This window comes from Carassius carassius, chromosome 9 (genome assembly GCF_963082965.1).
Source record: "Carassius carassius chromosome 9, fCarCar2.1, whole genome shotgun sequence".
NCBI classification, from domain to species: Eukaryota; Metazoa; Chordata; class Actinopteri; order Cypriniformes; family Cyprinidae; genus Carassius; species Carassius carassius.
Window position 1 is genome coordinate 16,090,930 of NC_081763.1, and position 27,277 is coordinate 16,118,206.

Genomic DNA, 27,277 nt, shown 5'->3' on the forward strand with positions numbered 1-27,277 from the left:
TAGCAGCTCTGATAAAAAATGTATATATATGATATATATACATGTTTGTTTGTTTCTGTCCTTGTCTTTGTTCTGATTCAGCTGCAATTGGCATCATTCATCAAAGTCTTTGTCATCAGTGTAAAAGGCAGGACAGATTTAGGACGAATGGAGAGTGATCAGTTCCTTTATTACCTTCAAGATACACCCTGCTATGATACTGGTAGTCATAATGTTAATAATCTAAATCAGATGATTTAGAGATGATTAAACAAATATTAAAAGGAATAGTTAACCCCAAGAATGAAAATTTGCTTTCACACAACATTAATTGATGGATTATGCGTGTTACTTGTGTATTATTATGATGTTATTATATAAGATATTTTGACTCTCATTCTGACGGCACCCATTCAGGGCAGAGACTCCACTGGTTAGCAAGTGAGGTAATGCCAAATTTTTCTAAAACTGTTCTGATAAACAAACAAACTCATCTATATCTTGGATAGCCTGAAGGTGGGTAAATATTCAGCAATTTATATTAAATATTCAGCCTTTTAAACGTCACAGTGCTTATTTTTCAGGTTGAAACGGAATCCTAATTTGAATGAATGCATGAATAATCCTCAGTAAGTTTTATATATAAAGACATTAAGAATATTTTTTATGAATTAATTTATAAATTTACATTTTCAATGATTCCATCAGATGCCTAAATAATTCATTCCAGTGCCGAACCGCACGTACAGGAATCTTGCCATTCCAAGATAAAAATGTTATATACAGTATATTATTACAATGATTACAAAGAAATGTAGGGGCTCACATACCTTATACTGTTTATCTGCACAATCATCCACCAGTAATATTTTCTTAAACGCTGTTAGAATGAATGAACAACTAAACAGACAAAAAGTACAGTAAATAAGCTTTAGAGTTTTTATTTTTTAAAGAGTTTTATTCTAAATCTGTCTGTGAAATTGAGCTGCTAATCCCCATTGTGAAGAATAAAATTGTTGAGGTTTAGCATTCATGCTAAGATAGTTCATCAAGGGAGCGTTGCACAAAGCTCACCCAACCAAACATGATAAACAGAGCATGGCTAAATGCAATCACCTTCCCCGTTCAGATCCCTTTGTCAGGCGAGTGACTGTACATGCATGTTTTCACCTGAATGTGATGTCACTTCTCATCTCTTTCAGTCTCTACATGCAATCACAAGATCCCTGGCAACTTTCAAGGGGTCTCTGTGAGAGTGGCCAGCAAAGAGCCACAGCAACACCAGCACATAAAATACCATACCCATTAAATTTTCATGAGATACAAATGTTTTCTACCATGCGTGTTAAGCTAGCTGTACTGCCTCCTGCAGAAACAGACAAAATTGTGCAGTCTGCCAGACAGGGCACCCATTCCACAACCTCTCTTGTGTGGGAATGTTTTTGTTTGTTCGTGCAGAAAAGAAAACGGGAAGGTCTGAACTGCTGCAGTATGTGTACCTGAGCAAGAAAAAACAATTCATGCTCTGCATTTAACCCATCCAAAGTGCACACACAATGGGCAGCCATTTATGCTGCGGCACCCGGGGAGCAGTTGGGGGTTCAGTGCCTTGCTCAAGGGCACCTAAGTCATGGTATTGCCAGCCAGAGGCTCAAACCCACAGCCCTAGGGTTAGGAGTCAAACTCTCTAACCACTGGGCCACAACTTCCCCATGACTTTTGTTATTAATATTATTATTAGCAGTGTTGGGGGTAACGCATTACAAACAATGGGAGTTACGTAATCAGATTACTTTTTTCAAGTAACTAGTAAAGAAACGCATTACTTTTTAATTTACAAGAAAATATCTGAGTTACTTTTTCAAATAAGTAATGGCAGTAACTTTTTCCCATTTATTGATTGAAAGATCTCCTGTCCCCTTGTTGAGAGAAATTGGGAGTAAGATGTTACTTTAGTTCTAGATGAATTTGTGAACATGCATTAATTAATTTAGTTTTCCTCAAAATTAATACAAAAAAAGTTAAAAGCTACTCAGAATATGACTCAAAGCGGCAATAATTCAATATGTTAAATAACACAAATATCCTTTACGTATTTAATTCCATTTTATTAACCAATTTGCTGCTGACCTTTGATCCAATTCAGCCATACTAATAAGCAAAAATTACGCAAGATAAACTAACATTTACTAACATTACTTTTTTAAAAGTAACTTTTCCCAACACTGATTATTAGTATCATTAAGAATAAGAATAAAAATATGAATAAATACATTAATAATAAAAATGCAATTCAAATTAATTATAAAAATGCAATTCAAATGCATGATGCCCTCTGTTGGCTCATTTGTTGTGTCGATATCATATTGTATTTACAAATACAGAGTCCTGGCATGAAACTCTAGATGGCGCAGTCCAATAGGTCTAACACAATCTGATGTAATGACATCATTATCACATGGCATAGCTGATTGGTTCACTCCTGTATTGGTATCTAATGAGCTCGCTGCTCAACATTCAAATACGTATATGAACTGAGCTTGTCGTAGCAGTGCAGCTTGCTTCAGAAACCCTCCACCTTCCGCAGCTCCAGCTGTATAGATCTGCTACAAGGTGATTCATGTATGCTCTAAGTGGGTTATTTCATGTATGTTATATTTGCAGCAGCAATATTCTTACATGCTCACAGGAGCATGTTTTGGATGTATTGGTAGTAGCAAGTCTTGGTACTTGCTCTGCTGCAGCAGGAGCATAGCAGATCTATTCTGCCAAGACCAAATACATTAACATTATCAAGAACTTTACCATGCCAATCCCTCCGAGAGTTGTCATGACATACATATATAGTCAGAATATAAGCCCTGAATGAGATCTGACCCTGCATGCAGAGGACAAGTTGTTTTGAGTGATATAACAGTGAATTGATCTGTGACCAGTCAGGGTTCTGGAAAACACAAATGAAAGACACTGATGTGACTTGACTTTGAAGGCAGAAAGCTGCAGTGCCGTTGGGTTCAATGCTAAAATTTACATGAAAAAAAAATATATTATAATATAATTGCTTTAATAGATAATATATTTAATTATATAATATAATTGTTTTGCTTGGCCGGCAGTTAAGAATTGGGATGTAAGCCAGACCATATGTTTACAATGTAACAAATAAAACCAGACAATGCTCCGAGGATCTATGCGGACACAATCAAAATGTCAGCTGGGGAAAGCATCAAAAAATCAAAGTCAGCTTCCTACGCACTTCATGTTCTCATATACCCTCCTCTGTTCTTACTAACATTTGCTTAATACAAGACCCCCCCTGTCATTACAAACAAGCAATTGCTATTTGTTTGACTTCAGAAACGCCTCTTCTTTGACAATAACAGCTCTCTTTGGGTCTATGGTAATGATAATCAACATCTTAGGGGACAATTTCTGCGCTTTCATTTTACACCAAAGGACCCTCTAGTATTGTAATCATGCATAATGATAGAAGAAACGCTGAGACAGAAGAAGTGCAGCATATGAAAATTGCTTTGAGAAGATCTCCCATTCACTTAACAACCTACGAGAACAAATATATTTGTGCTTTTCTCCTCTCTAGGGAAATAAGAGGGATTTAATGAATCATATAATGTCTGATGTGGGATGGATGCATGCTGCTAATAACGTCTTAATCCTTATAAAGTCCTAAGCCATTTCCCATAAACATGAACAGTACAATGTGTTTTTAGTGGTCTCTTATAATATCTTAATAAATAACTGTTGGTAATGAAATGTTTGATTTATCATCGTGTGAGAAAAGCAGACTGTCAAACGTGCCAGCTAAAAATAAAAAGTCAATCAAAAATCTCATGTTACCAGTGTGTATGTACAGTAATAAAGCAGCACAAAGGTTTGCTTTCAAAGGAGTGTCACATATTATGGTTCCCTCGGACTGTCTTGACATATTATATTAGCAAAATACAGAAAGGAATATGCATGTTTAATTTATTGGACAGCCATTTTAACCTCTTATATGTGACTATTGCTTTTCTTTTCATTTTATTAAATATAAGGAGTAGGAGTAAATTTCAAGGTCAAGATGTAAATTATTATTATTATTGTATTACATATTGTAAAAATGTTTAAAATGCATTAATAGTTTTATTTAGCAAGGACGCTGGTGAAAAAATAACAGTAAGACATTTAGAATGTTACAAAAGTTTTAAAATGATTATTAGAATAATTTCTGAAGGATCATGTGACACTGAAGTCTGGAGAAAATGATGCTGAAAATACAGTCGTGGCCAAAAGTTTTGCGAATAACATAAATATTGGAAATTGGAAAAGTTGCTGCCTCAGTTTTTATAATGGCAATTTGCATAATACTCCAGAATGTTATGAAGAGTGATCAGATGAATTGCATAGTCCTTCTTTGCCATGAAAATTAACTTAATCCCAAAAAACCTTTCCACTGCATTCATTGCTGTCATTAAAGGACCTGCTGAGATCATTTCAGTAATCGTCTTGTTAAGGTGAAAATGTTGACGAGCACAAGGCTGGAGATCATTATGTCAGGCTGATTGGGTTAGAATGACTTTACATGTTAAAAGGAGGGTGATGCTTGAAATCATTGTTCTTCCATTGTTAACCATGGTGACCTGCAAAGAAATGCGTACAGCCATCATTGCATTGCATAAAAATGGCTTCACAGGCAAGGATATTGTGGCTATTAAGATTGCACCTAAATCAACAATTTATAGGATCATCAAGAACTTCAAGGAAAGAGGTTCAATTCTTGTAAAGAAGGCTTCAGGGCGTCCAAGAAAGTCCAGCAAGCGCCAGGATCGTCTCCTAAAGAGGATTCAGCTGCGGGATCGGAGTGCCACCAGTGCAGAGCTTGCTCAGGAATGGCAGCAGGCAGGTGTGAGCGCATCTGCACGCACAGTGAGGCCAAGACTTTTGGAAGATGGCCTGGTGTCAAGAAGGGCAGCAGAGAAGCCACTTCTCTCCAAAAAAAACATCAGGGACAGATTGATCTTCTGCAGAAAGTATAGTGAATGGACTGCTGAGGACTGGGGCAAAGTCATATTCTCAGATGAAGCCCCTTTCCGATTGTTTGGGACATCTTGAAAAAGGCTTGTCTGGAGAAGAAAAGGTGAGCGCTACCATCAGTCCTGTGTCATGCCAACAGTAAAGCATCCTGACACCATTCATGTGTGTGGTTGTTTCTCATCCAAGGTAGTGGGCTCACTCACAATTCTGCTCAAAAACACAGCCATGAATAAATAATGGTACCAAAACACCCTCCAACAGCAACTTCTTCCAACAATCCAACAACAGTTTGGTGAAGAACAATGCATTTTCCAGCACGATGGAGCAAAAGTGATAACTAAGTGGCTCGGGGACCAGAATGCTGAAATTTTGGGTCCATGGCCTGGAAACTCCCCAGATCTTAATCCCATTGAGAACTTGTGGTCAATCCTCAAGAGGCGGGTGGACAAACAAAAACCCACTAATTCTGACAAACCCCAAGAAGTGATTATGAAAGAATGGGTTGCTATCAGTCAGGATTTGGCCCAGAAGTTGATTGAGAGCATGCCCAGTCGAATTGCAGAGGTCCTGAAAAAGAAGGGCCAACACTGCAAATACTGACTCTTTGCATAAATGTCATGTAATTGTCGATAAAAGCCTTTGAAACGTATGAAGTGCTTGTAATTATATTTCAGTACATCACAGAAACAACTGAAACAAAGATCTAAAAGCAGTTTAGCAGCAAACTTTTTGAAAACTAATATTTATGTAATTCTCAAAATTTTTGGCCACGACTGTACAGCTTCACAATTACTACAGGAATACATTCGATTTCAAGAAACATTAAAATAGGAAACAGTTATTTTAAATTGTATAATATTTTAAAATATCACTGTCTTTGACCAACTTCTATTTAAAAAATAAATAAATAAATTGCCTGACACAAATACATGGGGATGAGCTGTATTTGCCCTCAGGGGAGCAAGAATTGAATACAAACACAAGGTCAAAACTTTAAGCTTTTATATTTTGCATCAAAGTATGGCTCAAGAAGAACTGAGTGTTCTTTGATCCACTTTCCTTTTGTTTAAATCGCATTACATTAGTACTGGAATCACCGGGGGAAAACATTCCTTCACTCACAAAGTGCACTCAAGGCACGATTCCTGCATCTTAATAACCTTCTGCTTTAATTCTGGGACCTTGTTATCCAACCAAAATTGCTGCTGTGAATATGAAAGTTCTTCAGCAAGGCAATGTGTCTCACACTGTGTAGTTATCAGGGCGCTCTTCTGAGTCTTTAGACTCTGCTGGTCTTCCAGCAAGTGATGGCCTCTAGTCCATTAATTACCTCCACAAATAATTGGTGCTTCCAACACTCTCGCTGGCATGCAAAAATGTTGTCTCGCTTGGGTAATTTCTGCTGACTAATGGATACATACATTATTAACAATTCACTCGGGCTGACCGATCCAGTGCTCTCTGCTTGGCCCTTGAGATGGACTCACTTTAGATATCATTCATTTTAAATGAAAGCAACTCTGTCCAATTAAAAAGATGTCTCGTTATATTTAAGCCACTCTATGGGATTAAGTGGTGAAAACTTGAGCGAGACATCTGAGGAGCGCAATGGCATCCTACTGAAAAAGGGAACAAATTTTACATATTGTTTCAAAGGGACAATTCACATACAAATTTAAGTTCTGCCATCATTTCCTCTGAATGTTGTACCAAACTGGTATCATTTTATTTCTACCGTGCATGAAACAAAAGGTTTGATTGTGGTTTTCTATGCAATTACAATTAATAGGTATTGAAAGGACACAAAATCAACAACAACAAAAGCATATAAGCATATAGGCCACATACTATGCCTTTTAGTTTAAAAGACATATATTACATATTATATAGAAATCATTTTTATCAAATCCTAGTAATTAGATGTTTATGTTAAGGTTATGTTTATAGCATAACTTGATTTTTTTTTTTTTTTTTTAAACTTGCTTGTCATTATTCTCGAATTGTTGTAAGATAAAAACAAACAAACAGCATTTTACATGAAGCTTCTTTCTCCAATCACTTGTTTTCCTGCAACCAGAGCACTGAATCCATGAACTGAATCCTTCAATCAAAACTGAGTTGTGTGAACCTGGTTAACCTGATTATTTAATTAATTCACTTTATGTAATGTTATTAGTTTTTTATTTTATTTTTTCTAACAGATGACATGTTCTTAGTCTCAGATCATTTCACGTCTCCAGATGACTCTATAGAATAGCAAAACTTTATTATTATATTATATTATATTATATTATATTATATTATATTATATTATATTATATTATATTATATTATATTATATTATATTATATTATATTATATTATATTATATTATATATACCCATCTGGTATGTTCAATAACAACTTTATATATATATACTTGGACTATCGCATAGACCCACAAATAATAATAATAAAAAGTTCTTCAATGGATCAAGCCATGTGCATCGCTTTGTGCTTATAGATCAGCTCTGAGGGCTGCATTCATAATTTAAGGTCTTGCAGACAAGGAAGTTCAGGATGGGAAAATGGTGTTGCATTTTTCATTAAATTCAAAAAGACAGTTAAAGATAATAGAAGACTTGTCAAAGCCTGAGCCTGAAAGTCTGGAAATGGGGATTAATGCAGAAAAGCATGTGCTCTCGGGTCCCCTGCGAATATACAATGGTAGTAATAACAGCAATAACATTACTAATGTTCAATGAGATGAAACTATTTGAACCGATTGTTCTCTGAGATAGATAAGTCCACTAGCTAGCTACCTGTTTATGAGTCTAATAGCTGAGGGGAAGAAGGAGTTCCTTAATCTGGAAGTCCTGCAATTTACACGCCTATACCTCCGTCCTGAGGGTAGGAGTGTGAACAGTCTGTGTTGGGGTGAGTGGGGTCTTTAATGATGGATGCAGCTCTTCTGTAGACTGTGGATGGTAAATGGCCTGCAGAGAGGGCAGTGGAGTCCTGATAATCTTCTCAGCAGTCTTCACCACTCTCTGCACTGTAGTGCTGCCATACCATGCAGTGATGCAGCTGGTCAAGACGCTCTCAACTGCACAGCTGTAGAAGTTGTGGAGGATCTTAGGTGCATGCCAAACTTCCTCAGCTTCCTCAGGAAGTACAGCCGCTGTTGTGCCTTTTTAACCAGCTGGGTGGTGTTGAGTGTCCAGGTGAGGTCCTCACTGACGTGGACCCCCAGGTATTTAAAGCTGCTCACCCTCTCCAATTCAAGCTCTCAGATAAACAGTGGCTGGTGAGTACTGTTCTTTTCCCTTAAGTCCACTATCATGTCCTTAGTGTTGTCCGTGTTGAGGGTAAGATTGTTGTCCTCACACCATGTCACAAGACCTGGCCAACTCCCTCATGTAGACCACTTCATCCGTCCAATCACTGCGTTGTTTCTTCTGTTTTTGGAGGTGTTTGTTATATTGAGTAACAGAGGCATAACTTTAAATTCTGTATTCGCCCACTGCTTTGTTTTCATCCTTTTATGGTCTGAGCAATAAAATTGCTGCAGCCCTATTGTTTTTGGTGGGAAATTTTTATTTTCTAATTTTATTCTTCTTTATATGATTATACAGCTATAACTTTGTCATTTTATTCTGAAAAGTCACCGGTTTTTGCATGCATATAATAATAATATCAAATTGACATGCAAATTTTAAATAAAAAGTCATTGGCTTCTGAACAAAAATGTGATATATGAAGATTATTTCCATTTGTCCATTTTCATTACATCTTGAGGTGGATATGGGATATTTTGACAGTTTGACAGTTAAATATGAGCTGATATCACTGTACAGATGCAGTTATCGATTTTGATTGTACTTGCTTAGCTTATACATACTACATAATAATGATCATGATCATATTAGCAGCCTTCCAACCACTAATTCACATGCGTAACACTGCAAAAATACAGTTTCATGAACATCTCTTATATGTCATGTGCACAGGACTTGATATATCTGAACTCATAACTTGAGCTCAGGTCATTGTCACAATCTGGATCTATAGGATCCATGGAATGAGTAAGTTAAATGCGTTTGTTGCCTGCTATTACATTCGTGTCAAGCTCAGTTTATGGGCTTCATAAATTGTTTGTGGTCTGTGTCTGATACATACAGGAGTCGCTCCTACATCAATGTTATAGAATAGAAGGAAGCTGTTGTAATTGAGTACAGAATGTGAGATCTCGTTTACACCCGCTGAGATGGAGAGGAGAAACAGAAAATAAAAGAGGTCAAAAGGCCACCAAGTTTTATTTAAAAAAAAAAAAAAACTTTTTTTGGTAAAAACAGGGAAGTTCTGTAATTTCAGATTTCCTATATTGTGGTCCAGGTTATTGTACAGAAATTCACAGACATTCTTAAGCAACCATATAAACTGCATAATACTGCCATGTGGAATCTATAACAAATATTTGCCTATATTCTACAAGACCACATGATTACAGAATTTACACAAATCTTCTGCTTCAAAAGTTTACATAACTTTAAATATATGCATATATGTTAATATCTGTCATTATTTTTCACTAGAAAAATAGAAAACTAGAAAAAAAACTTTTTTTTAACTTTAAACTATCTTTAAACAGTTAAATTAGTTGCAAAATAGCTGTAGACCTTGAACACATTTAGTCAGATAGATAAATAGATAGATAGTCAGATAGATAGATACATAGAGATAGATAGATAGATATTCTGCAAGAATTATGTTGATGTTATCTTAATGGGGTGACCAGCTGTGCAAAAATGGCCTATGCATAATACACACAAGGTATATGGGCTGATGACCAATCACATAAAATGAAATTAAATCATGCATATCCCCCTCAAATGAGCTTTTTTTTTTACCCCTAGGGTTGACCCAGGAAGTGGAGAATTAGGCTTCTGATAACAATCACCATTGTTCCCATGCTAATGTTTTTAACCCCAGGCAGTAGAAACTGCAATTAGTGAGACACACTGGATGAAAAGCATCTGCTAAATGACAATTAGCATCCACTAACATCTGCCTTTTGTCCACAAAGCTTCTGATTACCCTTGAATCAGACCAACTGTTGAGCAGACAGTCATAATGGTGCTAAATAACTTTACATAAAGTTACATAATATAGTGTCACCATTGGTGGGTGATTTATTTATTTCTATCCAAATTAAATTTCACAATCAAATTCATATATGCTTAAAATGAAAGCGTGTTATGATGTTTAGAGAAAATGAATCTGCAGCACATGGCCATTATTGCTTTTTCACGGATGTTCCCCACAAGGTCAGATTCTCCATTTCATATCCTAGTGGCACTGTCAGATAATTCATCCATATTTAATACGTAGGCTATGTGATGCATTTGGATTGCATGTACTGTAGTGTTTTAAGCTTGATGTTGCTCATATTTGGTATTAGTTTCCCCCGCGATTACCATTCAAATATCATGAACATATGTTATGTCAGACTTAAATATTACATTTATTACCTTCCCAATTATGAGATACTTCAGCCTGGAACCTGGATGCTGGAGCCTGCTAAATTAATCATATTAGATAACTTTGATGACTGGTGAGTATTTCGTCCTCTGGACACAAAGCTGTGGTAACAGCGCCACCCAGTGTTGTGTTTTCTATTTGCAGTCGCAGTCTGAATTCACGTGCAAAGGAACAGTAGAGATAAGCAGATAGCCTCCCCTTCAGCCAAACCATCTGAGACAAGTTCGTCGTGGTTTTATCAGGTCATTCGGATATCTAAGGAAGAAAATGACTTGTGCACTGACATTCATAACGGCCGAATATTATTTCAATATATTTTTGATATAATGAACCTCCTATCTTCATGTAAATTCTTAAAACGTCTTGCACTGTTACCCTTGGAGACAGAGGTGAGCATGAGCATAATCCTGTCAAGCAGCACTGACTGTAATGGTATACTGAAGCATTGATGAAGCTGCTGCTTCCTCTTCAGTCGCATACAGTATGTGTGTGCATACTTGTCTTAGCTTTCATCTGAATTCATAAAGTTGTAAAATGTCAAGTAAAGTAAAATGGAACTTGACTGAACAAGAAGAAAAGAAAAAAATAATAATTAAACTGGAGGCTGTATTCAGTTTCCTCAAATTTGCACGTGGCAAGAGATACTAAGAGAGCACAAGCAGCGCTGTCTCACTTCGTTTGCCTTTAATTCACATTGTACAGTTTTCTTCTTCGTTTCATATTGTCAGGCATGAGTGCATAAATCATTGTTTCCTATGTTCAAGTGCTGTACAGGAAAACAGTGTTGCAGAACCATGCCAGATGAAGTTTAACACTAAGATCATTTAGCATGAATTAGAGGTTAGCCTACCTTAAAGGGTTAAAATATTATAGCAAAATGAGGATCATTTTAATGAAATCTGAGTGCTTTCTGTCCTTCCATTGATTCAACTACCACTTTCAAGGTCCAGAAAGGTATAAAGACATCATTAAAGTATGTCAATCCAGTGGCTCAACATCAACATTGAATGCACTTCTAAGAATGTTTAAAATAAGGTCAATCTGTCTGTCAAAATCCTTGCACCACGACAAAACATATGGTACTTTGCACAAAAAGGGTAAACCTGAATTTGAAATTCTTCTTTTTTTAAAGAAATTATCAGTTAAAAGAGATTTTTTGTTTTTGTTTTGTGCAACTTTATAAGGCATGTTTCAGTTCAGTTTTATAAAGCTTATAAATAAAATGCTATTTGCAATTAAAATAAATTAAATAATTGTACAACTATCAATAAGAGAAATGCAATTTTTAAAGCTTTCGCTCAGCATGGGTTAGATAATTTAGAACAACTTTAAATTAATGTTCTATAAAAATAAAATAATAGGTTTAGTTTTTGAGCTTTTGAATGTAATCAACACTACAATTTCTGTAAAAATTAAATAAAATGAAGATCAAATAGTTAAGGAAAGGACTTTTTTAAATATATTACTTTTATAATTTAAATTATTTAATTTTCTAATAAAAAGTTAATTTAATAATGCATTTTTGTTTGGCGTATATTTTCATTTTCTTCACAAATAAATAAATAAATAGGTCAAGAACTTTTTGTTGTTGTTGTTGTTAGTATATTAATTACCACAAGAGGGCAGCTGAGCATCAGTTATTGAAGCACTTCGCAGATAATACGGTCCATACCTATGGCAAGTCACAAGAATCGCGGTGATCTATCCACCATAGATGTACATCCAGTAAAGATTTAGTTTGTCAGGAGTAAGGTTTTGCAATCACTGACTTGTGCCTCTGCTTGTTTGCACAACTCACAATACATTGCATACATGTGCAGTTATGTGCAAATTGTACTGCTCTGACACAATTGATGTATAAAGATCCATTTAATTACTGAACAAGTCCCCCTGCTTTAATCAGTAGAGGTGCAAGTGGCTGTTTTCAGGCTCAAGTGGATGTGACGAATTCTATTTTCGTTAAAATACCATAAACAAAACGTACTCAATTCATGTGAATATACAAATGTAACTTTAATAACTTAGCCTGTTAAAGTTTGTCAAAAATGGCAACTGTGGTTTCATTGATGTTTTGAATAAGACTAATATTCCCAACACGACATTAACAAAATGTTAGCTTTACATCCTGACCTTTAAATTAACAAAATGCATTGCGTGACAATTCAATCAGTGATAAACATTTCCTTTTCAGAGCAATCAATATTAGATCCATGTTCATTTATGGAAAAAAAAATGTTTATGGAATTAGTAATGAAATCAATAACCAAACAGCCAATATTCATATTACAGAAATAAATCAAACTGGCTCTGAAACATTTGTAATTAAATATGTATGCATAAAGCAGTTTGACTGGGATATGACAGAAAATACACTCCACGTCATGATTCCCACCACCAGAATCACCTGACATGCCAAACACTACGTCAGCGTGAGGACTGATTGGCCTTTCGATCTAAAGTATCGTATATAAGAAATAATGACAACCCATCATGTTAAATCAAGAGTGGTATATTAGTGCATCAGCCAAAAGAGCACACACTTTCATCACCCATGAGCTCTTATTAATTTATATTTCTACTTTTAAGGGAGTCATAGCACAGCTTGACTTCCATACATCAGCACGAAGCTGGACTGTACATGTGCAGCTCTCCAAATCCTCTGACCTGGGATTGCAAAGCACTTAAAGGACCCTTCAATTTTCTCTACTTCCACACTTCTCCTGAGAGAAATCTCAGTCGAACATCATTCTAACAGCACAAAGATTCACCTAACCCGTAAACCAAATCGCAACAGCCTTGAAATGTAAAATATCAACAATTGCACCATTGTATCATAAGCCTCATTTCCTTTGACTTTTTTTTTTGATGTCTATATGGTTCACTTAAAAAAAGTATTAGTGCAAAATCATTATTGCAACTTTCTCAACATAACACAAACATATAGATCAGCAGCAGTTTCAAGTAAGTCTAATAATGTAGCACATTTCTAAGCTGATCACAAAAGAACTTCATGTGCAAAGGAGAACTGAAAACATACTGATGGGAAATGAGCTACACTCTTAAAAATAAAGGTTCTTCACAGCAATGCCATAAAAAGAACCATTTTTGGTTCCACAAAGAACCATCTCTTTCTTACCTTTTTGTAATCTGAAGAACCTTCTTTCGCCACAAAGAACCTTTTGTGAAACAGAAAGGTCCATCAGATGTCAAACGTCTTTTTGGGACCATTTAGACAAAAGGGTTCTTCTATGGCATCGTGAAGCAGGTTTATTTTTACGAGTGTAATGCAGACACCTTTATCTGAAAACAAACATTGAGTTATTAGCTTGACAATACTAGGAAGCGCAACTAAGGAGATATTGTGAACTAAAAATAGCCTATTAGATATTGTAATGTTTTAGTTAATATGTTTTCAATAAAACGGGGCTGATAGCATACAACTCAAAAACATAATGCAGTCACTTGACTGTGGTGTGGTGACTGCAAAAAAATCTAATAAAAATCGACATGCATGGAGCGGTATGAACTAGCCTCCACTGTATGGCATCCTGTATTGAATATGCACGTGTACTGCACCCCTTGTTTCCTTTTGAGGAAACGCATGTGTTGAGGATCAAGTGGCTTTTATTTTAAGCAGCACAAAGCATAGAGAACAACAACTGAGTTCAGAGCATTCTGTTGCGTTTATGGGTCGGGGAGTCTGAGATGACATCGGCGCACTGGACCGAGGTCCGCTTCCTGGTGCCTGCGCTGCCAAGGTGGAGGGCCATCTCCTCAGATATAAAAGTGTTCAAGTCCACATCGTGCAGTCCGTTCCTTCTGCGCCCTGCATTTGAGCTGCCACTGACATGAGTCGGAGAGCCGGGAGTGCTGGAGCGGACGCTGATGCCGGCCATTGCACCACTAAGTCCTGGAACCAAAGATGAGATTTAATGCACATGCTTTCATGTTTCATCACATGCACCTTTTCACACTTTAAAAACACTGAGCAACTGTCAACACCACATTCGCTACCCATGAATAATAATACACCTTAAAGATGTGGTGGGTTTTACGGAACGCAGCTTCATGTTTCCAGTGGATTGCAGTGATGCTATGTTTGTTATGAAAAGAGTTACAGGTATAGGTATACTGTCCTTGAACCTGAACCATGTCTGCCAGCGCTTTACAAATAATTATCATATGATTGGCAAAAACAAGAATGTTAAATCAACAAATACATTTTTTTTTCTTTTCTGTGAGATAAATACATATATCCGCTTGTTAAGTCGTGCAGCAAGAAATGCCATTTCCGGGTCTAAGCCTCCACTCGTTTCAATTGAGAATACCATCTCGTTTATGAGCACTATTTATTCATATTACATATACAAGCTAAACTTATGAAAAAAAACAGTGTACACAAAAGTCTACAGATGCGATTATTTTAACGATTTACAAAAGATGAAACACTGTCTGACCATCTGGGATTTTGGAATGGCGATAAAGATTATGATTTGAATTTCATTGTGTGTAAATTAGCACCATTTGTTGTTTTCTTGTGGTACGACATACGTAGAGCGCCTGGACCCGGAAGTGGTGATGACCCTGTCAGACTTAACAGATAACATTATATAGTATTCAATAAGAATCAAAATAATAACCACCATTTGTCAACTACAAAGTGCGATCACTAAATGTTAAGACAAATAGGCACACTGCATTACACGATTATGCTCAGTCAGCTATATCTTAACTATGAGCGGGCAGTGGTATTTACCATGTAGTGCTATGGCCTCACAGAATGGCTGTAAATCAGTCTCTACAGATGATACTGTGTCTGATGATGGTGGTCGGTTGGGAGACATGACAGTCAGTTTGGGGGCTGCTCTAGAAGTCCTTGGTGGTGGCGTTTTACCACAGAGGAAACTTATCAAATCCTCCCTTCGTATAGTTCTCCTTCGCTTTTTTACCCAGGCCAAAACATCTTTATTACGTCGCTGATGACCAATCTGGATTCCTAAGTCAAAGCTCCTCTTGTGTGCATCTAAACTTTCTATTGAACAGATCACAGTCAGAAGCAATTACATATGCAATGTATTCAACAGTGTTGGGCTCTAGATATGTGTAAACTCAAATGCAATGAGTTACCTTTGTAAAGATTAGTCACTGCTGTTGCAGCATTCTGAAACGGAGACCACAATGACAGTCCTTGCTGATGACAGACTCGGTCTGCAATACAGGAATAAAATCAGGGATGCTCATGTGATATTAAAGACAACAGAGATAACTAAAATAGTGCCAGGAAAGCATTCAGATAGGATTTCTATTGTTAACCTTTACACTAAAGACTAGGAAACTGATAGAAAATACGTTTTCTATCTGTGTAGACAATACACAATGAATTCCACTGTTTTTGCAATGGGTTAAATCATGTCTATGCCATTTAGATGGAGTTATTAAATTAAATGTATGCATTTAGCAGGCACTTTTATCCAAAGCGACTTACGATGCATTCAGGCTAAAAAAATTTTACCTAACATGTGTTCCCCGGGAATCGAACCAACAACCTTGCACTGCTATGGTTATTTAGTCCCTAACCATAAAAAAAGCTAATTTATTGTTAAAATAAGAAGCACTCATCATTTTACACATTCGTTCAGCACATCAGAATGCCCAGATACTATTCAAGCAAAAGCATAACTTAAAAGCTATATATAAATATATAATAACACTAAATATCAATTTTATATTAGGCTTATCCTATTGCATTTTAAACAAAAAATAACCACCAAATTACTTAATGTTGACACAAATATCCGCAATGATTTTGGGTAAAATAACTCTCTCCGAGTTCAGATATCCCTTTTGCTAACTAAACAATGGCTGTGTCTATTGAGAAACGACATATTATTGTGACATATGTGCTCGAACGTGCCTCTCTTGCACGATGGTTAGGCATTTAAGTACACTTGGTTTTGAAACAACTACAATAGGACATAAGCTAGCTCACTAACCGGAAGAGCGTTATGTCAAAATTTGTCATTTCTTACGCCTGTAAAACGTAAATGTTTTCCATTTAAAAAATACGCTTCTTCAATACAGAACAGTTTAGCCGAGTGGAGTGAAAAAAAAAACCTCATGTTTAAGGGCTAACGTTAGCAAGGCCAATATAACAACAACGAACAAACTGTCAAAAACACGGCTAATGCTAACGTTAGTTATCATTCACACGTTGAAAAAAACGAAGAATAAAACGCTGCTTTTGGCAGTTTAGTGGCCAAATGACACCGATATGGGATTTTTAAGTCGAAAGGCGTGGTTCAGTCTAGAAACAACGCGTTTACGCGATATTTTTCTAGAAGCGGACGGCTTTTTTTAGCCGAGCCACTAAAGTCCGAGGGCCGCGGATGGGGTCTCTTTCTCTGCGCACAGACCTTTATAAAGTTGCGCCACCGCCGTAGCGGAATTCTGGAAGAGATGCCAGAGTTTCTCTTGGTTCTGGTCCACCTCCTCCTCGGTCGGTTCTTCAGTCTCGGCTTCCGCGAGGCACTGGCCCTCCCATTTGGAGAACCAGTGCTCGGGTCCGTGTTCGTGGATCTCCGCTTCGCTCTCCTCCTTCTTCTCCTCCATGATGAATTCTGAGAAACTTCGGTCAACTTCTGCTCGGTTTATGAGTGATTTCTTGCTCTCGTGGGTCAGCTGGCGTTCTTGAAATCAAACACCACCAGATAAATGTCGTTTAATGTCCTTAGTTCTGGAAGTACGGGTTTGTTTTAAAACGAAATTACGTGAGTGTTTTGTCTTTTGTGACGCCGAAATCTAATTACCCAGGACTGTTGCTGTCCAGCCCGGTTAGAGGGTCGCTTTTGCCCTGCGCAGTTTCAGGCATCCCTTAATGTGGGCGGATCTGATTTAAAACACGCCTGCTTAGTTTTGCGCATGCCTATGGCATGCCCTTATCAACACTGAATGGCTACCTACATGCTAACGTTAGACTTTTTTTTTCATGCACACGTTTAATTATTTTTGTAAAATTAGCATTTTTCCCTTCAAAGAGTTTTTTTTTCTTTAAACCCATATAATAATGTTCCAGGCATGTTTAAAAGATAAAAGAAAAAATATATTTGTAAAATAAATATCGGCCTATTACTAAAGAATAAGATTTATTTATTTTTTTTGCTTTTCTTTTGTTCATTTTAGATCTGATAGATAGTAACAATAATGTAAATATAGAATCAGAAAGAGCTTTATTGCGAAGTGTGTTTACACACGCAAGGAATTTGTCGTGATGACAGTCGCTTCCCGAACACAGACAGGTTGACAAATGACAAGACAATAAAAATAAGTGAGTAAAAATAAATATGTAAAAACAATACACAATAGACAAAAATACAGAGATCAGGCCCAAGGCACAAGCGAACTAAGCGCTGTTCCCACCAGGGGGCCCCCAAGAGTACATGAAATGTCAGCGTGATTTATTTTATTTAATCATTGTTATGATTGACACTTTTGACAGTGATAAATATTGTAGCAATGGACCATAGACTGCATAAAAACAGCGAAATGAACAATCTGAAAAGGCGATGTCAAAATAGATCTGTGCAGGTGATTCAGAGTTAATTCAGAGTAACAACCTACAGCAGCGACAAGTCTGCTGGCTGTATTTAGGAGCTCCCACATACCATTAATAATTAACCTATTTATTCATACTTTAGTACACTAAAAGTAAAAAATAAAATAAATAAATAAATAAAAAATTTGTTATAATAGTCATTTTAAAAAATCTTTAAAAAATAAATTTTACCTCACAACTTTAGTGTTAAATATAATATAGACTTTTTAGTGTAAATGTGCACTATCGACGAACAGTGGGTAAAGGACAGTGTGTATTTCTTTTTTATTTTGTTATATTTATATTTATGGATCTTACTCCAGCCAGGCAACCAATGTTGGCAACCCCAATACATTATAATATAAAGTTTTACTTAGCTTTTGTCTTCTGTGTAAAAAAAAAAAAAAAAAAAACACCTTTCCTGAGGATAAATTTTTATAATAAAGCAATTCTGTTTCATAAAAATGGTACTAATAACAGCTTTACATTATTTACCTTAGTCTACATTTGGGGTTTTTGCTATTATATTCCAATATCATTATGCCTCAGTTAGTTAATTATAGATTAAGAGTTGTTGTTGTTGTTGTTTATTATGTACAGATGGCTTGCTGCTGTGTATGATAATTTATGTTGTTAAAATAATATTCTATTCTGTAAATGCCTTGTCTGCTGGTTTATTTAGCTACTACACTGCTTTAAGTAGGCCACTTAGTCCTGTAAGACTTTGAGGCCCGGTTTCATAGACGGGGCTTAGCCTAAACCAGGATTAGACCATAGTTCAATTAGGACATTTAAGTCATTTTTATAAACATTCCTTCGAAAAAAGTATTACTGGTGTGCATCTTAAGACAAAATAAAAGCACTGACATGTTTTAAGATCAGTCGGTGCAAGTTTCTTTTCGATAAAACAGCTCAGATTTACATTTTAGTCTAGGACTAGGCTTAAGCCTTGTCAGTGAAACCGGGGGTATATGTTTAAGTGCAAATTAACTCCTGACCACTCTTGTGAGTTTTCTGTTACAATAAAAAAATCATAGGAAGGTAAAAGCATTGGTATGATGTAAGCAAAATGGCTACAACAAGTAAAACTGATAATAGGTGTGTTAGATTTATAGTGTGGATAATCACGGAGGGGCCCCCAAATAAAATTCTGCTTAGTGCCCCATAAAGGCTTGGGCTGGCCCTGACAAATAGTATATATAATATAGATACATACACATATCTATATACAACCATACATTAGTTCTGATTTTGAAAAAAGAAAACACAAGGTAAGCATATTATAATTTGAAATATATATATATATATATATATATATATATATATATATAATAGGGAGAAGGGGGGAAAAACAGAAAAATATATTATTAAAAAAAATTAATTAAGATGCAGTGGTCTCCTTAAACAAGTCGCAAATGCAGCAGCAATAAGTTCTGTATCTAAGGGAAATTATCTCAAACTATTTATTTTAGATATTTATATAACTTAAATGATGGAGAACTAAAACACATCACAGGAAAGCTTGTGGCCACAGTGATGTAGAATATAAAACGATTGTATTCAAGTATAATATAAAACAGCCCACACACACACACACACACACACACACACACATATATATATATATATATATATATATATATATATACACACACACATCTATATGAAGTATAGTGGGTAATGGTGACAAGTGGAACTTTTTGGACAAGTGGTAATTTTTATAAAATAATGAGAAAATCAAATTAAATATGGACCATCTAGCTTTCAAAGCGGAAATGTTGGGGTTTTTTTCATGAAGAAAATAAAGGCGGGGATATGTTCGTCGCATGTCTGAAGAAGAATCAATAAGCGATTATTTTTTTAAATAATTGTTGAAAAAAATTATAAATTGCTATTCCGTAATTTTATAGGCCTACAACACACATACTGCATAGGCAATAGGGATGCTGCTGTCAGTAAAATAAATAAACCAGTAAAATATAAAAAAACAACAACAAAAATATAGGATAAACGCTAGAAGTTTGAATAAACTCTTGTGCGAGGCGCTCGTGCTGTGCGCCACAGTTTGCACCTCCATGCGGATGTGACATTACAGAGAAGAGCGCGACCGCCATTTTGAGTTTTACCTCAAACTGAACTGATCATAATCCGGGGAGCGGGTGAGAGAGGCTCTGGCCGTGACCGGGCAAAATTACCTTGCTCCTTTGAATAGATTTTTGGGATGCCGCTTCAGGGTGAAACTGAGCGTTAGATGTTCCGGTTTGTTTCACTTGTGATAACGGCTTGGAGAAACGTGGGCATCTTTGTGAATTTGAACTTTTAAATGAGTGCGATTTTAGAGATATTAGAGTCTGGATTGGATGGATAGGTTTTTCTCTCGCTCCCCCCCAGAAGAGGGACAATCGGAGGAGCACACGGACTGGAAATATTGCAGGGAAAGTTGTATTTAAAATAATCTATCGGAGGGGTACTCTTTCTTATTTTCTCACTTTTACTAGCTTCAGCTGGGCCATCTGTGTTTTCCCCGGCTGCAGGCTGGTGTGAGCTGCATTCGCTCCGCACTTCTACGAGGGGAAAGCCGGGGCTTCATTCATCGGGCCTTCGTTAAACAGAAGCCCGAGGCCGCCGACTATCCTTAACGTTAGTACCCCTTCACCCAGGCGCCGAGATTGGGCGAATAGCGAGCAAATACGTCCGCGTTTCTCTGCCTGCTCCGCCACCGGCCTCCCTTCCTCCATCTCCGGCGCTGACAGCAGACAAGGCCGAGGTCGTCTTAGTGCAGGCCCAGCCGCAAAGGCTCGACCTGTTTACTCAACCTCCGCGTCCTCCGACTCCCCAACAGCCATTGCCCGCGGAACAGCCACCAGACCAGCACGAGGGAGACAAAGAGCCCAGGTCTCACCCCATTCTAATAGCCGCCGACATGAACCACCATCACACCCAGCAGCAGCAGCAGAAAGCCGGCGAGCAGCAGCTCAGCGAGCCCGAGGACATGGAGATGGAGGGTACGTCAAGGCCTCGTGCGAAAACCAAACGCTCACAGCCTTTAATTTAACACTGAAGCCAACATTAACACATCCAGCCAGATATTTAACTACTTCACTTTTCAAGAGCAAGCCACTGTGTCGCATGTTTTGACCCCGATAGCTTGTTAGCCAGCAGCTAACCGTTAACTTGCCTCCCAGCATGCGGAGTTTAACCAGTCAGCAAAAAGTCCATCATATTTGATTTACCTCATCATCTGAGTTGCATTACACTGCCACGTTGTTATTAAAACCCGTCTAGCGGTTGTTTTACTTAAATTATGCTGTGTATGTGACCGTTAGTTAAGATAAAATGTCTTCTGTTAGCGTTTGCCTAGTTAGGTTATATGTACGATGCCTGCATTAACGTGGCGCAGACCAATCTTTAAACTCTTCTGTTTACTAAACTGTGTCAGGTTTTCATCTGATCGTGTAAGGAGCCCATCGGTTACACCTGTAGATCCTGTGGACAACTTTTAAAAAGCCCCAATGCTCACAGATAAGCTAGTTATTTGCCCTGACGAAATCGTATTCGGCGTGCATAATGTATACATGTAAGTCAATATTACGTTAACGTTACACAGTTCGTGCTGTGAGTTGTGATTGAATGGCTTTCTGCAATAGTCAGCAAATCCTTGTGTCCTGCCAACGTGTTTTTTATTTATTTTTTTACTGTTGCGTGCCGGTGGAGTCAAATAAACAGCATCAGAGGATGATTGCTGGACAACAGCACCATTTTGAACCGATTCGCTCCTGAGCTGCATACACGATGACATGCTTTCTGTGCGATACCTGATCAGTTAAGTTGCATTTAGCGGTTTCAGTGTCTTATTAGTGTGTTTCTGTTGTTATTGCCTTTGGATGCATTCCGCATAGGAAGTGTTGCGGCTCAGTGGGGGAGTGGATGGTCGTTTTATTCCAAGATGGTGGACCGTATTTTGCACAGGTCGGTTTCTGTGAGGCCTGCTGGCGTCGGTGTTTGTTTATATCTGGTTGACGGCGTGGCCTGCGGCGCGTGATGGCTCACCAAAGGATCCGCGAACCAAGTAATTGATTTGCTCATCGGATAGTGTCGGATGACACAGTTTGCCGAGAATAAGAGCTCTGTTTGCGGAGGGAGACGTTAGCAGCGCGGCTATATGTGTGTGGAGGGGGAGGGGGGTGAAACGATCGGATAAACTCAAACAAGTAATTAACGTGGCGTCTTTTCCTCAGTGACAGCTTTATTATTAATAATATGGGTCGAGTACCCATGCTGTCTGTTGTAAATACAGATTTGATGCGTTTTAGGCAGACTGTGTGTCAGGACTAGCGCGGGGGGATCCGCCGACAGCGCGCGGGGATTTTCTGCTGCTTCATTGTATAACGAGTCATGCTGTGATGCCGCTCGCCATTTTTAATGATCACGGCTCGCTTGGCTGTTTTTATTTTTATATTTTGGGGTCGTGCAAACACGCGATCGCGGTGGAAGCATTTTAAAAGGCCGTGGAAGATGGCTGTGTTTTTTTAATCGTTGCATTGAGGACATTAATCTTTGTGCTGCGTTTCATCAAAGTTCTGCAGTGCACGTGTGGGGGCGTTTCAGCTGCTGCTGCTGTCCGGAGATCAGCACTAGACCTTTCAATACAATGCACATAATCACACCACTTACCACAGGCCTAGAAATGAGCAAAGGAAACTCTAAATGGTGCTATAAAGCCTGTTTTTTAACAGCAAAATGTCGGGTTCACATTGCATCTTTATTTTTTTCTAGCCAAGAACCACCCACTTAGACGGGTCGGGAACTGAACCAGTTTGTTTTTTTACATGCGTTGTATGCCGTCTTCACTTATTGGGAATGTCCTACTTTGCGCTTCTAAAGTGGCCGTGTTCAAGTGCTTTGTTGCCTGAAAGAATCAGAATCATGCAGGACGTAACACCATTGAATCTTATCAAAAGACAAAATGTATTGAAGATGTGTAGTTAATATCCAATAGAATAAAATGTCCCATTCTTTTATAGCCATTTAAACATGACCTCTGCTATCTAGATTCTGGAGATTAGAGATTTTGGAATTTCAAGCAAGTAAATGTGGTCTTTGCTGTGTGAAATGGCTATTTATTTGTAGACGTATACATGATTGTAATGGCTAGAGAAAGCCAGCCATGTAGGTATTGTGGGGAAAAATGAATAAAATTGTCACTACAGCTGTAGTTTTCTCCTGTGCAATGTTTAAAGTTTATGGTCTGTTCAATTTCTCAAACTCTGGTATCAGAATTATGAGTGCCCCAATCGTAAACGGGACTTAAGAGACATATGCATACATATTAAATAGGTAGTATGAGGAATGCATCATGGGCTGTTGTGAACATAATTTCAGATGCCTTGGGTAGTGCTTCAGAATCTTAAGTTACAGATGCAAATTTTGCTTTGTCACTGTTAGTTTTCAGTGGTTTTTAACTGTGGTCTTTTTTTATAAAACAAATATATATATATATATATGAATGAGGGAGTGTACATGAAATAAGTAATTTTTATATGTAGAGCAACACTTGCTTAATTCTGAATGATCATGATTAGTTTTTTGTTGAAAGATGTTCCTGGGTGAATTTATTTACCTGTTAATCAGAGTAAGTTTGCAAGAAATTTTATGGGAATAAACCTTATGCATTATAGCACTACAGTTGATAAGGGTCGGTCTTGTTTTGTTTTCTCAGCTGGGGACCCAGATGATCCTCCAAGAATTCCCCAGAATCCAGTCATCAATGGGAACGTGGCTATGGCGGACGGACACAACAACACAGAGGAGGACATGGAGGACGGTAAGCACCATGCATGCATCAGCACCATGCATGTTTTTATATGTGTGTACATATATACATATAAAAAAATTTTTTTGTGTGTTTATAGTTTTTCAAGTTTTGAATGAAAGTGCATCTGCAGATCTAACAATGTTTTTTTTTTTTTATACAACACTTCATAACAGACACAAGCTGGCGCTCAGAAGCCACTTTCCGCTTTGTGGTGGAGCGCTTTAGCAGGCTGAGTGAGTCTGTTCTCAGCCCACCCTGTTTCGTGAGAAATCTGCCCTGGAAGATCATGGTGATGCCTCGCTTTTACCCAGACAGACCTCACCAGAAGAGCGTTGGATTCTTCCTGCAGTGCAATGCGGAGTCAGACTCTACGTAAGCAATCGCTGCCATTACATTTTCTAGTTTAGAGATCTCAGTGATGACCTTGAATTAACTGACTCCTTTTCTTTGTGCTAATAGTTAATACACTTTGGCTTTTTTAACATATTTAGCATTCAACCTCCCTTTAAGGAACCAAACCTAATTTGTTCCTCATTTGTAGGTCCTGGTCATGTCATGCTCAGGCCATGCTCAAAATAATCAACTACAAAGACGATGAGAAATCCTTTAGCCGCCGCATTAGTCACCTGTTCTTCCACAAGGAAAACGACTGGGGCTTTTCCAACTTCATGTCATGGAGTGTAAGTTGACGTGTTTTGTCTGAATGTCTCTGCTGAGCTGGTGTTTTCAGAGGTGAACATCTAATTAGCTTATATCGGTTGATTTCAGGATGTGACTGATCCAGAACGGGGCTTTGTGGAGGATGATAAGGTCACTTTTGAGGTCTATGTTCAAGCTGATGCACCTCACGGTGTGGCGTAAGTCATTTCTTATATTTTTACTGATGTTTCAATATTGCTGAGCTTTTGCAACAGTAGCTGACGTCACCATTTTACTTGCAGCTGGGATTCAAAGAAACACACTGGTTATGTGGGGCTGAAGAATCAAGGAGCCACGTGTTACATGAACAGCTTGTTACAGACTCTCTTCTTCACAAACCAGCTTCGGCGGGTGAGAAATCTGCCTTTCATTATCAGAATCAGAAGATTACATTTTTTTGGTATTCCTGCAGAATGCACTTTGTACTATTTGACATTTGCTTTGGATTTGAGAAGGGTCTGGCTGCAGACTTGCACTTGCACTCTCAGACACTTGTGCTTTCGCTAGCCACTAGGGATGGGACGGTATGAAAATTTAATATCACGATTATAGTGACTAAAATTATCACAATTATCAATATTATCACGGTTTTGTTGAAACGAGATGAAAGTGTTCAAAAATAGTTGATGCTCACACTGAAAACATTTCAGCAAGTTTTATATTTAATAATCAACAAACAACTAATAAAACAAGCAACTCTATGCACTTAATTTAAAGAGATTAAATTCTGTGGCATTTCCTTCCTTACAATGAAAAGTGTAGAAGCATAGAAAAGCATAGAAAAGTCACTGACTTTCGCCATTCCTTCTCGAAAAAAAACAAAAAAAACATTGTGCGCTGCGCTTGCGTCAGACTGTTGCTGGCTGGACATGATTTAATAGTGAGTTATTAAAACCGCGATAATCAAACACGGTTTTAATGATAATTCATTTTTAAACGATATTACTAACCTTCAGCACATTTTATCACGGTTATCAATAAATCCGGTTATCGTCCCATCCCTACTAGCCACGTCACATGCAGTCTTTATTTTTATATTTTGGTCTATTTATTGATAACTTTTTGTTTGAATCTCTCAACATTTTACAACAGTAGCCAGGTGGTAGCCAAGAAAAAAGAAATGAAATTACAATGTCACTTGCAATCGCCACTTGCACTCTCCGCTACACAAATCGTGCATGTTGCCAATGGAGACAAGACGCTTTGGTGGTGATTTAAACTATTAAAACTAATTTAGTACTATAATGTACAGGGTCCTGCAAGAAAAAGACAAGACCGGCAAATCCACTAGCTGAAGTGAAAGTGTCTGAGAGTGCAAGTCTGAAAGTGCAAGTCTGCAGCCAGACCCTCTTGATTTGCTCAAGTAAATAACTATTAAAAATACAATTCCTACTTTCAAATTGTATTCGATAGCCTTTTGTAATTCCAATTAAATATAAACTACTTTCCAACTGCATCCCTTACCTAACCGAAGTGGATGCATTACTGCAGATGTGATGAGAGAAGATGCAGTGTGCGATCAGGTGCAGCAAAGTGTGGCAGTATTATGGTTCTTATTAGAGTCATACATCTCTCTGGATGGGGATACACTTTATGGTGGAAAGAAAATGTGGAAAAAAACTATCCTGCTTATCATAGCTGGTGTCAGTGTGTCCCTGTGCTTTTCTCCACAGCAAACCCTGTTATTAACAGGCTAAACTTTACACCACTTGTTTATTTGCCATGATTTTATTGTCTTATGTTCTTATTCAGATTTTATACACTACTATTTAAAAGTTTGGGGTCAGTAAGATTGTTGTAAAAATGGTTCTGAACGAAGTCTCCTTTGCTTACCAAGTCTGCAGTTATTTGATCAATCAGTAAAAAGACTTCAGTGTCATATGATCAAAAGTCATTGTAATATGCTGATTTGATGTGTATGTGAATATATTTATTAAAGAACCTGAAGAAATGTAAAGACATAAGAACAGCATTTATTTGAAAACATGCATGCATTATTTTAATATTGGTGTTTTATTGCATGTTTTTCATTATATAATATGTAATAGTTTTCAGAAGAAAAGTACAGGTTGATGCTGTGCGTTTGACGGAGAACTTGCTTTGTTTTTGCTTTGTAGGCAGTTTATATGATGCCTACTGAGGGAGATGATTCCTCTAAAAGCGTTCCCCTTGCCCTGCAGAGGGTGTTCTATGAGCTCCAACACAGTGATAAGCCCGTTGGGACAAAGAAGCTGACTAAGTCTTTTGGGTAGGTTTTGTTTTGAAAGTTTACAAGCACTGAATCGGGCACTGATATACGAAACGTCTGCCAGTTGACATTCTTGAGCGAGACGTGAAGTAGGAGCTTCGTTTTTCCTCGTCATTGTCTTTAAATGTCTTCGTTTTTAATGCTCAGTCATTTTAATCCCAGATTTTCTTTCCAGTTTAAGTGTGCTATTTGTACATGTTTCTAATTATTCTAGCCATGATGCAATAAAGGCTTTTTAGGATTTTGGCTCAACTTTGAGTGCCCTGGCCATGAACCTTTAAGGGGCCGTTTACACCTGGCCACTTCATGCGTTTTCTCAGATCGGATAGCTATCCGATCGTGAAAAGACCAGGTGTAAATGCCCTCCGAAACGCATTTGAGACTGATTTGA

General features: G+C 37.5%; 2 protein-coding genes across 5 annotated transcripts in view; one reads left to right on the top strand and one right to left on the bottom strand.

Annotated features, from left to right (window-relative positions):
* Positions 1-12,525: 12,525 nt before the first annotated feature.
* Positions 12,526-17,417, bottom strand: LOC132149077 (HUWE1-associated protein modifying stress responses-like). Its single transcript, XM_059557995.1, has 4 exons — positions 16,947-17,417; positions 15,661-15,741; positions 15,290-15,565; positions 12,526-14,443 (listed from the first exon to the last, which is right to left on the bottom strand). Exons 1-4 carry the CDS (start codon positions 17,140-17,142, stop codon positions 14,199-14,201), a joined length of 798 nt encoding a protein of 265 aa, XP_059413978.1. The 5' UTR covers positions 17,143-17,417; the 3' UTR covers positions 12,526-14,198.
* A 3,324-nt stretch (positions 17,418-20,741) lies between these two features.
* Positions 20,742-27,277, top strand: part of LOC132149078 (ubiquitin carboxyl-terminal hydrolase 7-like) — a 21,386-nt gene continuing 14,850 nt past the window's right edge. Inside the window, exons 1-7 of one of the 4 annotated variants that reach the window (XM_059557999.1) lie at positions 20,742-21,129; positions 23,844-23,948; positions 24,113-24,311; positions 24,481-24,619; positions 24,708-24,796; positions 24,881-24,989; positions 26,756-26,886. In XM_059557999.1, coding sequence (XP_059413982.1) covers positions 21,048-21,129; positions 23,844-23,948; positions 24,113-24,311; positions 24,481-24,619; positions 24,708-24,796; positions 24,881-24,989; positions 26,756-26,886 — 854 coding nt within the window. In that variant the 5' untranslated portion in view covers positions 20,742-21,047. Of the gene's footprint in view, positions 21,130-21,811; positions 21,947-21,988; positions 22,194-23,843; positions 23,949-24,112; positions 24,312-24,480; positions 24,620-24,707; positions 24,797-24,880; positions 24,990-26,755; positions 26,887-27,277 lie in introns of those variants that run through there. The other 3 variants (XM_059557996.1, XM_059557998.1, XM_059557997.1) reach the window with 3 other exon arrangements.

Bases quoted from the DNA above. Each gene is read 5' to 3' on its own strand.
- LOC132149077 (XM_059557995.1), bottom strand. From the start codon at position 17,142: ATGGAGGAGAAGAAGGAGGAGAGCGAAGCGGAGATCCACGAACACGGA. The intron at 15,742-16,946 runs GTCTGTGCGCAG...CCTGTATTGCAG, and splicing joins GGTGGCGCAACTTTATAAAG to ACCGAGTCTGTCATCAGCAA. The intron at 14,444-15,289 runs GTAAATACCACT...CTTTGGTTCCAG, and splicing joins TGAGGCCATAGCACTACATG to GACTTAGTGGTGCAATGGCC.